This window comes from Electrona antarctica (assembly GCF_951216825.1).
Source record: "Electrona antarctica genome assembly, chromosome: 10".
NCBI classification, from domain to species: domain Eukaryota; kingdom Metazoa; phylum Chordata; class Actinopteri; order Myctophiformes; family Myctophidae; genus Electrona; species Electrona antarctica.
In genome coordinates, this window is record NC_136791.1 from 5,091,944 (window position 1) to 5,105,602 (window position 13,659).

The window sequence follows — 13,659 nt, forward strand, 5'->3', positions numbered from 1 at the left end:
AGTCCTAGAGCTCTCTGCTGTCTGTCTGGGTGCGACTGCTGCTCTGAGTCCTAGAGCTCTCTGCTGTCTGTCTGGGTGCGACTGCTGCTCTGAGTCCTAGAGCTCTCTGCTGTCTGTCTGGGTGCGACTGCTGCTCTGAGTCCTAGAGCTCTCTGCTGTCTGTCTGGGTGCGACTGCTGCTCTGAGTCCTAGAGCTCTCTGCTGTCTGTCTGGGTACGACTGCTACGTACTTTAGTCATGTCATCAAGAACAGTTGTCCCTTATTGGCCGATGGCGTACACCGACATACAGTACATACATACCCAACCGATCGCAGTACTTGCGCGCTCTGCTTGCGCAACCAACAAGTCAGAATGTATCCTATACGTCTCCCCAGCTCACCGGTGTGGAAGTCAGAATGTATCCTATACGTCTCCCCAACTCACCGGTGTGGAAGTCAGAATGTATCATATACGTCTCCCCAACTCAGGGGTTCTCAACGTTTTTGGCCGGGGACCCCCGGAAATGCTTTGGCAATGTCTCGGGACCCCCGCCCCGCCCCCTCCCGACCCCCAATATAAATTGACTGCTACAATAACCTTAACCCATTTTGGGCGGGAACCCCTTTTGGTGTTTTAAGCAGTTATAATTTAGCTATTGAAAAATAGCAGATCTACAAGCTCATAGCGCGCCACCGGGTGGCGCGCTACGAGCTTGTAGGTCTGCTATTTTTGAAAAATCGTGAAAATAAAAAATGTAAAATCTTTTTTTTTTTTTTTTTTAAATAATTTGGGGACCCCCTAAAATAATTTGGCGACCCCCCCGAGGTGTCGCGACCCACGGGTTGAGAACCCCTGCCCCAACTCACCGGTGTGGAAGTCAATTCCGAACGACTCCTGCAGGCCGTCCACGGCGTTGTTCCCGTCGTCCCTCGCCTCCACCGAGATGATGTAGTACTCCAGCCGGGGTCGGAGGTCGGGGTCCTCGGCGGCCAGCGTGGCCACCACCACGCCAGGCGGCGTCGACTCGTTGACGTTGATCATGGTCACCGGCTCCAGGAAGCGCGGCCGCGAGTCGTTGACGTCGTCCAGGACGACGCTCAGCGTGGCCGTGCCCGAGAGCGGGGGCGTGCCGCGGTCGCTCGCCACCACCACCAGCCGGTAGGAGCCCCGCTCCTCGCGGTCCAGGGTGGTGGTGTTGCCCACCAGCACGGCGCCCGAGAGAGAGTCGACCACGAAGCGGTCCTGGGCGCCGCTCTCCAGCCGGTAGACCAGCCAGCCGCTGGAGCCCGAGTCGGCGTCGGTGGCCGACAGCTGGGTGACCACCACGCCTGGGGAGAGGGAGACACACACACACACACACACACACACACACACACACACACACACACACACACACACACACACACACACACACACACACACACACACACACACACACACACACACACACACACACACACACACACACACACACACACACACACACACACACACACACACACACACACACACACACACACACACACACAGTGTTGATTTCGTGGACTAATACTGTGACAAAAAATGTTCGTCGACTACCTTTTTTTCACTGGACGAAAACTAAATGAAAACTAAGATATTATGACTAAAACTAAGACTAAATATATTGACAATTTCGTCAACACGTAAAAAACTACACTAAAATGTTAGGAAGGGACTAGTGGACAAGAGATCCAGTAAGAGCAAAAGACAAGTCATTTTACACGTAGTTGCGTGCTGAAAATAGCAGATCTACAAGCTCACAACATGTCACAGCGTGAAACGTTGTGAGTTTGTAGATTATTTTTTTTGTAGCTATTTTTAGCAAGTGTAAAATCAGCCATTATGACGGCATCAAGGCCCGCCAAAATACATTTTAGTCGACTAAATGAACTATAGTTAGTGGACTGAAACTAGACTAACACTAAAACATGCCAGGTGACACAAATGTGACTGAAACTAAATGAAAACTATTCAAGAGACTATGGGCAGTATTATGCGTGTCTTAAGTACCAGGTCTTATGACTTAACTTAAGACCTGAAGGCGTGGTCAATGCTGTTTGGCCACTCAGAATAGCCAAATGGCATTGATCACGCCTCCAGGTCTTAAGTTAAGTAATAAGACCTGGTACTTAAGACACGCATAATACTGCCCTATGACTCTAAATTGCCTGTCAAAAAGAACACACACACACACACATACCGGCAGGGCTGTTCTCCGGGAGTCGCACGGTGAAGCTGGACGGACTAAAGGTGGGAGGGTTGTCGTTCACATCCAGGATGGTGACGGTCAGCGGGACGCTGCTGTTCAGACCCCCGATGTCCTCCACCACCAGCACCAGCTCCACCCGGGGGTCCCCGAACGCCTCGCGGTCCAACTGGGCCCCCTCTCGCACCCTTATCACACCTGCAGACAGAGAGCGCATAATGAGCAATGAATAAATGAAACGTTATATGCTGAGGTTATGTGTACACACATAGTTCGAGCTGTGTGTGTGTGTGTGTGTGTGTGTGTGTGTGTGTGTGTGTGCGTGCGTGCGTGCGTGCGTGCGTGCGTGCGTGCGTGCGTGCGTGCGTGCGTGCGTGCGTGCGTGCGTGCGTGCGTGCCTGCGTGCCTGCGTGCGTGCCTGCGTGCGTGCCTGCGTGCGTGAATGTGGCTGCGTGCGGGCGTAGCTGCGTGCGTGCACCTAAGTGCATGCATATTACCTTACCAGTATTGGTATCCACAGTGAACAGGTCTGGTCTGGTTCCCAGCAGGGAGTACTTGACCCCAGCATTGGCTCCGATGTCTTTATCTTCAGCGAGCACTGGCCCGTTCAGAACAGTCACTGTGCTTCCTGGCAGAGAGTACAGGAGATCAACAGAGGGACACATGAAGCTAAGTTGTCATACTGACATACTGTATAGTTTAACTTGTTGTCAGTCAATCATCTATCCATGCATCAACCCGAGCACGGATCCATCCACCACAATTGAAGTGGAGTCAATTTAGGGAAGTCAATTTAGCATAATAGTAGTAGTGTACACACTTTTTAATTTTATTTTACGAGACGGTTGGTAACCCCATTATTTGATAGCCCACCCATTGAAGTTAAAGTAGCTCACGCATTGGCTTTTAACAAACCAATACACCTATACAACAATGGACCAAATATATGCATCCATTTATGCTATTGACACTCGTCAGCGTGTAGGTGTGAAGTGTTGTGTTTACGCCCAGTGAAACTGCAACAGCGAGGATGTTGAGATCAGGGAATGGGAAGTACCAAGTGAAAGCAACAGAGGGGTATCGTTGACCAAAGTTCTACTTGAATTCAGAAAAGCTGTAGTAAAAGATATAGGCTATATACTGTAAAAATACGGCATATTGTATTATCAAAATTGGATTTCCCCTTGGACTCAAAATTAGCTCTCCCTCCCTCTGAATAAAATTAGAAAGGCATCACCCTCCCCTATTTTCCTCCAGGCCCCTTTTCCTGGTCCCTTACAACTCTGCCTTTACAACTCTTAAAGAAACAAGCCTTTCGCAGCCTTAATAGAAATGTCAGACTTCTGTTTTAGCACATATCCCATCGGTCCTCAGCAGACGATAACATTTCAAAGTGGGTATAAAAACAGCTCCAACGCAGAAGATCATTATCTAAAAGACAGCAGAGTTGGCAGAAGCTTCAACAGGGGACGCCATGCTGCCGTTCGGCAGATGTATGAGGCCTTTCCAGGGGAGAGGAGAGACACGGCGTGCCAGGCAGGGTGATAGTATACCTGCTGCAGAGTTCTCAGTGATCTCAGCCCTGTAGCTGGTCCTGGTGAATATGGGTCTGTTGTCGTTCTCATCCAGAATGGAGATCACCAACAGGTCTGAGTCCTGCATGGTGGACATGGACAGGCAAGGAAAGCACAGTAAAAAACCAAGGGTGGGCGGGTGTGTGGGGGGCGGGGGGAGAGATAGAAGAGGAAAACTGAGAACCGAGTAATAATCCTGAGTCTTACAAGTTATCTCTTACTAGGTTTGACTTTATAGTTAAAAGTTGGATAAATACATAGACCCAGTTCAGACGTTTTTGACATGGTGCAGTCTACTGTACTGTAACGAGCACACACACAAGTTGTTCTTACAGGTTCAGTGGTTGGCTGTTGTTCAACAGTTCTTTGTTGACAATGCACTCGCCTCTCACCCACTGAGCTTGAGGGTTCAGTATGTGCATTTGCACATCCAAGCACAATTTACAGTATAGCTCTGTATAGATAAGACTGTGAAACATGCTGGACTTATATTCAGTAACCCACTTATCCCTTGCTTAAAAAACAAACAGACTTTTGGAAGGGGTTAAGGTAACCCTACCTTAACCTCCCCCAAACCCTTCTAATAGTCAGCTTAGATCGGATAAAATGAGGTTGACATGTGTGTGTGTGTGTGTGTGTGTGTGTGTGTGTGTGTGTGTGTGTGTGTGTGTGTGTGTGTGTGTGTGTGTGTGTGTGTGTGTGTGTGTGTGTGTGTGTGTGTGTGTGTGTCTGTGTGTGTCTGTGTGTGACTGTGTGTGACTGTGTGTGACTGTGTGTGACTGTGTGTGTGTGTGTGTGTGTGTGTGTGTGTAATTACCCGGCGAGCGATGCGGGGGTTCTCTGGGTTGTCTTTGACTGTGACAGTGAGTCTGTACTCAGCCACCCTCTCTCTGTCCAGGGGTCTGTTCACCTGCACCACTCCTGTCTGAGCAGCAGAGGGCTCATTTCATCATAATGCACTCTGTGTTGAACTTATGTACACATTTCATTCATGATATGGAGGACCCGCACGCACGCACGCACGCACGCACGCACGCACGCACGCACGCACGCACGCACGCACGCACGCACGCACGCACACGATCAAAATCTTAGTCTTAGTCTCTTGAATAACACATCATTTAGTTTTGGTCCTATATAGTCTTCTGAAATTGTTTAGTCTAGTCTAGTCTTAGTGGACTAAATATCAAACACCGTAGTCTTTTAGTCAACAAAATTAACAGTCTCTCAAAAACAACTGACCCCCTGCGCCCCTTTCCTCCATCCCTTCATCCTCCATCCCTTCATCCCTTCTCTCTCACCGTGTCGTTGATGTAGAAGGCTCCGTCTCGGTTGCCGGCGGTGATGTTGTACGTGAGCAGCGCGTTGCGCCCGCTGTCCGCGTCGCGGGCTCGTACCCGCGCCACGGACGTGTGTATGGAGGCGCCCTCGCTCACGCTGGTGTTGTACGGCAGGTTCAACAGCACCGGGTCGTTGTCGTTGATGTCGCGGACACGCACCCCCACCACCACCTGCATAGAAACTTATGAATAAATCATGTGCTAATCTCAATCGTGTGTGCGTGTGTGCGTGCGTGCGTGCGTGTGTGCGTGCGTGCGTGCGTGCGTGCGTGCGTGCGGCATTTGCATAAGTACTGTACAATTTTGAGGTTTTTCTACTTAGTGTACTGTACTGAGTACTATATTCACTGTACTCCACTACAATTATTTGAAAACTTTAGTTACTAGTTACACTGTAGCTTTTGATTATTATTACAAAACATACATTAGCCACTTAAACCATATTCAAGACACATATAAGCTAAAAACTAAAAACATAACATGGACAAACATTTAAAAAGAGCCCCAGTATGCAATTCATATAGAAACGTTAAAAGTTACTAACACCACACACATGGATAAAGACAGTGCCATGGTGCAATCCTTAAAAAACGTTACCAGCACAGGTTTATAAAGTGCTGGTGTGCATTCCAAAGTGCAATTTTTGTCCAGTTGACTCGAATACTTTAGCACGTTTACTCAAGTACATTTTGAATACCGTACTTTCACTCATAACGGAGTAGTTCTGCATTGTTGCAGAATTGATACTTTTACTCCAGTAAAACATTTGAGTACGTTTTCCACCACTATACATGCGTGCGGTTAGTTAGCTCACCGAGCTGCTGCGGGCCGGGATGCCCAGATCGCTGGCAGTGACCGTGATGTTATAGAAGGCTGTGGTCTCTCTATCCAACTCCACGTCTCTCCTCACACGCAGCTCCCCCTCCACTGGAGACACCATGAACTCACCTGGATACCAACCACACGCAGACAACAGAGAAAGAACCAAGGGACACATTAAGGAAAATCACACCCCCTCTCTCTCATTAGCAGGCAACAGTGCAGCACTATCTCTCTCTCTCTGTGTTTCTGGCACAACAGCGCCCCTACTGGTACTCATAGTCAACTAGTCACACACAAACATAGGTTAACACGGACATTGCTGTTCCTTGGAGTGGTTGCACCACTCAAAAATGAAACAGGAGAGATGCATGGCGGCAAAAGGGGAGAGGCAGGGCAAGATAGGGTGTGCAAGAGAGAGAACGAGAGAAACAAAGGTTGCTAGGGCACGGACCGGTCACACCGAAGTTCACCTATATGAGGGTAGAGTCTGCCCAATGCTTTTCAATGGGAACGCTGAAATCCACGAATGGCATGAAACTAACCCCTTCCCATTGAAAAGCATTTGCAGAATCCACTCTCATAGGTATAGAATTAAACTTCAGCGTGTGGTGTCACCAAATCCTAAAACATGTATACAGAATAGAGAGCTCAACGACCACTTGTGGAAAGTAACTAACTACATTTACTTAAGTACTGTAGTACTTAAGTGCAATTTTGCGGTAAATACTTTACTCGAGTAATTCCAAGTTCCACTACTTCACTACATCTCAGAGACAAATATTGTACTTTTATTTAATACAATTATTTGAAAACTTAATTACTGTATATTTGGATTATTACTACAAAACACACATTAACCACTTCAGTCCTGTATACATTTCAGCAATTTGAAAATAGCCGATCTACAAGCTCACAATGCGTCACGATGTGACGCATTGTGAGCTTGTAGATCTGCTATTTAGAAAAGATTTGTAATACATTTGAAAACTTGAAATGGGACATTCTGTATATAGAGTCCTTTTACTTTTGGTATACTTTAAGTACATTTTGATGCAAATACTTTTGTACTTTTTACTCAAGTAGATTTACAATTCTGGACTCTATACTTGTAATAGAGTTTTACATTGCAGTATTTATACTTTTACTTAAGTAAAGCATTGGAGTACTTTTTCTTCTCCACCAAACTGTCAGACATCATCCTTGCACTCACTTTGAGGGTCCCCTGCAGTGATGCTGTACTCCACCTTGCCATTGAGCCCAGAGTCCTCGTCGGTAGCTTTCAGGGTGCACACGCGGGGCCCCGGCTGGCCCTCCGTGACCTCGAAGGGGCCCTCGTAGTCGTTGGGGAACGTGGGGGTCACGTCGTTCACATCCAGGACGTTGACCAGCACCTACCAGGAAGGAAGTGATTGCGAACGAAGTGAGCACTAACTATAGAAGCTGGACAAAACTGTCTGTCTGTCTGTGTGTGTGTGTGTCAGACTGCCACAACAGCTTCGTTCGCTTCCCGCGTTTACGCGTCTTACTTGTTGCTATGCATCTTGACTGATTGGTGTCACATCATCATTCATCATCATCACTGACACACAATATCACACATCATCCACTTGGGGTTTTGGTAGTATGACATTTTTCCATTAACATTTCTGCAGTCAAGAGATGTTTTAAAGGTTTCTCATTTGTAACAGTATAAATAAAGACAAAAGGCCATGGTCTGTGTACACTTAGATGTAAGAATAAAGTCGATTTATTATATGGAATTCATTATTAATTAAGGACAATTTCAAGTTTTATACACTACTCCCGTTTGATCAGGAGGACCCTGATGTAAACAAGTCTTATATTAGTGCTTTTTCTGGTTTTATCCTCAGTTTTTGTATTGACTTGATATCAAGTTGTGGTCCTGGCCTACACTGGCCCTGTGAACTCAATAACTTTGCTATGTTTAAAAATCGTTATTGATGTTGTGTGTGTCATCCTTACTGTGGTGCTGGAGGTCAAGCGCAGGTCAGGGAGAGGACACTGGTCCGTTGCTGTGACCACCAGGGCGTAGTGTCCATTGCTGATCTCATAGTCCAACGCCTTTACAGCTGTGATCCTTCCCTGGAGAGAGAGAGACAGAGACAGAGACAGAGACAGAGACAGAGAGAGAGACAGAGTCAGAGAGAGAGAGAGAGACAGAGTCAGAGAGAGAGACAGAGACAGAGAGAGAGACAGTCAGAGTCAGAGAGAGAGACAGACAGACAGACAGACAGACAGACAGACAGACAGACAGACAGACAGACAGACAGACAGACAGACAGACAGACAGACAGACAGACAGACAGACAGACAGACAGACAGACAATGTCAACCTCATGTGATGACATCACCATTTTAGGACAGCAATTTTATGAATGCCATTGTCCTACGGTATAAGTATTAAGCCTAAACCTATGCCTAGGCTGTAAAAGCTAAGCCTATTTTTATTATTTATTTATGTATTTATTTGTTTACCAAAAAAACAATTTATCTTGTAAGGACCGGGATTGTCCTCATAATTTGGCCCTAATAAGTACACAAAAGGTCCTCATATCATATTTTACTGCAGTGGTTCCCAAACTCTTCAGCCTGTGACCCAAAACAGATATTCGCCCCGGGACCCAAATTAGTGAAAATAGCCGATCTACAAGCTCACAACGCGTCGCTTTGCGCCACGCTGTGAGCTTGTAGATCGCCTATTTTCACTACTTCTTAAATATTTGTTCTAATTTATGGAATTTATTTACATTTTTCTTTCATTTCTTCATGACATTACTGAAGAAAGAAAATCATCAGATTTTGTTATTAATTCACGAAAAGCTTAGCTTTTTTGGGGGAATGTATTTTTTGAAAATGTTTTGAAATAATAGGCTAATAACAATTAAAAACAAAATGTAGAAAACAAAAAATAAAGGGACCCATAAAAATCTGTCCGTGACCCACAAAAGGGGTCCCGACCCCAGTGTTTTTGGGGAAACTGCGTCTTACGGTAAGGTGGTTGATGCGGAACGTCTGGGCCAGGTTGCCGTGGGCGATGGCGTAGCGCAGGGTGCCGTTGAGATCCTCGTCCGGGTCGATGGCCGTCACCGTGGCGATGGTGGCGCCCACCGTGTCCGGGCCTTCGCTCAGCACCGTGACATATTCCTCCTCGGGAAACTCGGGGGCGTTGTCGTTCTCGTCCACTATATGAACATAGATGGTGGTAGAGGTCTGTGGGGGGGGGGGGGGGGGGGGGGACAGCAACAGTTAGAACTCTATGGACAATTTAACCGGCTGACATCACCCATTTTGACCTGAGATCAGATTCTAAAAATGTCTTCTACATCCTGACAGTTTTCTGAAAAACTGTCAGTCGTTCTTCGATTTTTCAAAAATACAAGCCACCGAAATGGAAATTGGAAATACTAAAGTAAAGTACAAATACCTCAAAAGTGTACTTAAGTGCAGTAAGTAAGTAAGTAAGTAAGTAGCCTTGCCGAGCCATGGGGCCATAGGGCAGGAGCATATCTCCTGTTTCTGTAGCGTGAGGCAGCTTGATGTACAAGTACACCCCCTGGACATGACGCTAGTATGTCGCAGGGACTTACCCCCAATCCAACCTATGATGCTGAGTGTCAAGCAGGGAGGCACTGGGTCCCATTTTTCAGAGTCTTTGGTATGACCCAGCTGGGGATTGAACCCCAGCCTCCCAGTCCCAGGGCGGACACTCAACCACAAGGCCACTGATCTGTACTTCACACAACGGCATCGTTTGTCCAATGTAGTCGAGCTGCACGTTCACAATGCAGTCATTGTGAGCTTGTAGGTCTGCTATTCTGAAGTTGTTCTCGACGCTTGCGGGAGACGGAGCATAAATTAGGAGAGACGAGTAACGGAGGTCAAAGAGAGGGCAGCCATGCGAGACATTGAGTAACTGAGGTCAGAGAGATGGCAGCCATGCGAGACATGATGATACAATTCTGACTCAGGTCCTTGTGTTGTAACACAAGGAGCATGTACACTCCACACGCCCCAAACTCTTCTCCCTTCTGGCTCCAAAACTATGGAATGCACTTCCCATTGCAATCAGAACTGCAGACTAACTCCCAATCTTCCGCCGTAGTCTGAAAACCCATCTCTTCAGACTCTATCTTAGCCCGTAGCACTTGCCGTAGCACCTTCCCTATAGCCTCGACGACCTTACAGGTGTATGGATAAGCTCAACTTATGTAACACTGCATGTCCAAACTGTTATTTGAACGCAAAAAGTCCCAAATAACAGTTTGGACATGCGGTGGAATACAGCACACTGTGCTGCGTTCCAGATTGGGACTGTGGAGATCTCAGTGGACTATAAAGTGTGTTTTCTGTAGTTCCAGTCAGACCAGTCCCATGCCCTAGCTGCTGCCCCGAGGGTGTCTCTAGTCGGACTACACAAGATCATCTGTCTTCCCCAGGGGTCATCAACATGTCCATACATGTTTGTCCGTGGCAAAGACTTGGTCTTGTCCATGAAAAAAGGTGATTTTCTTTTTTACACACCATTATAATGTTCTTATTTTGATCAGGAGACCCAATTGCTGAATGTCGAGTCTTCAGATTTTCTTCAGAATATATGACTCTGATTTGCTACGACACTTTGGCATATTAAGAGTCCAACTAGTACTAGTGGCTCTCGAATGTTTTATTTGCAAGGAACCTCTCAACTCTGTGATTGATTCGGGGCTATAGCTCTTTGTGTGTGTTTCTTGTAATATTATTTTCCACTCATTTTGTATATCCCTGACAAAAATGGAATTTTAACAACCACCATAAATTAGCATGGAGATGACCCCTGGTCTTCCCTGACCACTCGGTACAGCCTGATTGACTTTGAGTTTTAACAAGGTGATTGAGGTCAGCTGGAGGAGCCATGTGGCTGCATTCTCATGCGTGAACTCTGTCCACACATTGACCTCACTAATTATCATCTAGCTGGGGACCCCCTAGAACTCTCTCAAGGACCCTTGGGGGTCCCCGGACCCCACTTTGGGAACCACTGGTTTAGAGCATTAAGTCCTAATCTCTCAAGACAGACTCAGATAAAATTAATCAAAATCATTTGGCCGACGGGCTCCCACATTGACGTTTGTTCTCCTCTTAGCGTCTGTAACAAGGACCATGGACTCAACAACAATGTGCAAACACAGCAGCAAGATTTGTGAGTTGCTTTGATAGGAGAAGGATATCAAACGGAACACAACCACCCTAAAGACTAATCATTGTGTATATTCCTGCACTATACCTGCATCCAGTGATCTTGGTACATAGAAATTGATCTATTGAAGATTCTGACTTTCAAATGTACATATATTTTTTGTTTTGATTGTATTGCTGTATTGTTGTATTGTGCTTTCTGCTTTGGCAATGTAAACGTATGTTTTCTCATGCCAATAAAGCCCTTTGAATTGAATTGACTCTCTCTTGGTCTATGACCGTCTCTGGAGTTATTGAAAATCAAGACTTCTTCTGTGGGCTGTTTGGTGGAATGTGGCCATGGATGAAGAAACTTTGCTCCCCCATACATCGCCGCTTATACCTGTTGCGTGCTAAGACCCGTCTAGCACACTTTGGAAGACAATTGTAGCCAATTAGAATGGAATGATGACAAATCTGACCGATGCATCTTGATCACATGACTTGGACAATGACGTCTGTCGGAGTGGCCTATGATCCAAGGAATCCAAAATATTTTGCTTAGTACGGTTCAAGTCAAGAGTTGCATAGGCCAGCTAGGGGGTGCAGGCAGCGCAGCATGGAAATTGTCGATTCAACACCAGCGCATCTCACCGTTTTAGCGCTCTTTCAGCAGCCTTTGCTTTTGTGGCGCTCTTGTGCCAATAGTTAAGTCTTCTTTCACTTCCTCCCCGGACTAATTTTCGTCATAGTTTTTAGTCAACAAAATCAACACTGGTGCGCTGATATGCTGCAGCACCTATAAGCCCTTCCATTATAAGCCAGCGCGTACTGCACACGTTCATTTCCCCTTGTCTTCTTGTCTCTTGTCCGCCCTGAGACTGGGAGGTTGGGGTTCGATCCACGGCCGGGTCATACCAAAGACTCTAAAAATGGGACCCAGTGCCTCCCTGCTTGACACTCAGCATCAAGGGTTGGATTGGGGGTAAGTCCCTGCGACATACTAGCGTCATGTCCAGGGGGTGTACTTGTACATCAAGCTGCCTCACGCTACAGAAACAGGAGATAGGCTCCTGCCCCTATGGGCCTCATGGCTCGGCAAGGCTACTTACTTACTTCTTGTCTCTTTCCACTGCAGAAATGTAGCAAAGTTATACTCATCAGAAAAGAACAATGTTTTATTTTCTAAAATGAAATAAAAACACTAATTAGGTCAGTACGTGGCCAATGGGAATAGCTGTAGGGGAAGGATATTTAAACACAATTGCACGCACACTGCCCTATAGAGTGTAGGGTAGCAGCCTGTCCAGTCCGTCCCATTCCCACTGGTGTAAATTACATGTTACTCCAGTGCTGTACTTAAGTACAATAGAGGGTATGCGTGTGACATCATCATCAAACCCGGAAGTTATGCAGGAACGCCTACTGAGTGGCAAAAACTACTTTCTGGCCTTGACAGCCCATACATCCAAACAGAAAACTAACATTTAACATTAAACAATGTTAAACTCACTTTGCCTGTCTCTTTGCCACTCGATGTGCCATTCACTTTAAGCATGCGCATACCCTCCATTTCCAATACTTTTACTGATCTACTCCGCTACATCTCAGAGCCATTTTGTACTTTTACTCCACTACATTTATTTGAAAACGTTAGAGATTTAAATTTTGATTAGAAAACATACATTAGCCACTTCAGCCCTAATATACATTTCGGCCATTTGAAAAGAAAAAAAACAAAACAGAAAACATGAGCTCCTAAATTCAGACCCTCAGGCTACGTGGGTAACTGAGCAATGCATGCATGTGATGCAGTGGTACTCACATTATTTTTTACTTAAGTAAAAGTATCAACACAGTAATATAGCCTATATAAATACTCTGTTGGTATCAAAATGTACTTCAAGTGCCAATAAAAAGTCGAATATTTTCCAAGTTTTCAAATGTATAAAATATTAAGAAAAAAAGAATAGCAGATCTACAAGCACACAATGTGTCAAAGCATTGTGACGCATTGTGACCTTTAGAACTTGTAGATTGGCTATTTTCCTAATGGGCTGAAGTGGGTAATAATAATCAAAATCTAGTAGTAACTAGTAGTATAAGTACTTTTTTTCAAATAATTGTAGTGGAGCAAAAGTACAATATTTCCTCCACTACAGATGTATAGTGGATTAGAATTAAAAGTACTTAAAAACGGAAATACTCCAGTGATAGTAAGAAAAAAAGAAAAACTCAATTGAGTATTTGAGTACATGTAGGCCTAAGTACACCCCTGATGTGAGGAATCAGCTAGTTTCACAACATTGTTTTTGCTGAGAGAGAGAGGGGGGGGGGGGGGGTTGCTGATAGAGAGAGAAGGGGGGAGTGTACTGTTTGTGTGTGTGCGTGTGCGTGTGCGTGTGTGTGTGTGCGTGTGCGTGTGTGTGTGTAGTGAGATGCGATGCAGGGGAGGGGCTTGTATCAGGTTGCTGCAGCTGCACTGCTGCCAACTTCATCCTCCAGAGATTCAGAGAAGAAGTAAAGTTGGTGACAGAACT

The 13,659-nt window shown here is 45.9% G+C and overlaps 1 protein-coding gene across 1 annotated transcript in view; it reads right to left on the reverse strand.

Annotated features, from left to right (window-relative positions):
- cdh23 (cadherin-related 23) overlaps positions 1-13,659 on the reverse strand; it is a gene marked incomplete at its 3' end in the record, with an annotated part of 389,228 nt that overhangs the window by 67,699 nt on the left and 307,870 nt on the right. Inside the window, exons 36-45 of the mRNA XM_079512237.1 lie at positions 8,954-9,175; positions 7,928-8,047; positions 7,155-7,335; positions 5,937-6,070; positions 5,084-5,293; positions 4,600-4,707; positions 3,762-3,864; positions 2,711-2,836; positions 2,203-2,406; positions 848-1,309 (exon numbers count right to left, since the gene is read on the reverse strand). Of these exons, the coding sequence (XP_079368363.1) occupies positions 848-1,309; positions 2,203-2,406; positions 2,711-2,836; positions 3,762-3,864; positions 4,600-4,707; positions 5,084-5,293; positions 5,937-6,070; positions 7,155-7,335; positions 7,928-8,047; positions 8,954-9,175 (1,870 nt within the window). The remainder of the gene's footprint in view (positions 1-847; positions 1,310-2,202; positions 2,407-2,710; positions 2,837-3,761; positions 3,865-4,599; positions 4,708-5,083; positions 5,294-5,936; positions 6,071-7,154; positions 7,336-7,927; positions 8,048-8,953; positions 9,176-13,659) is intronic.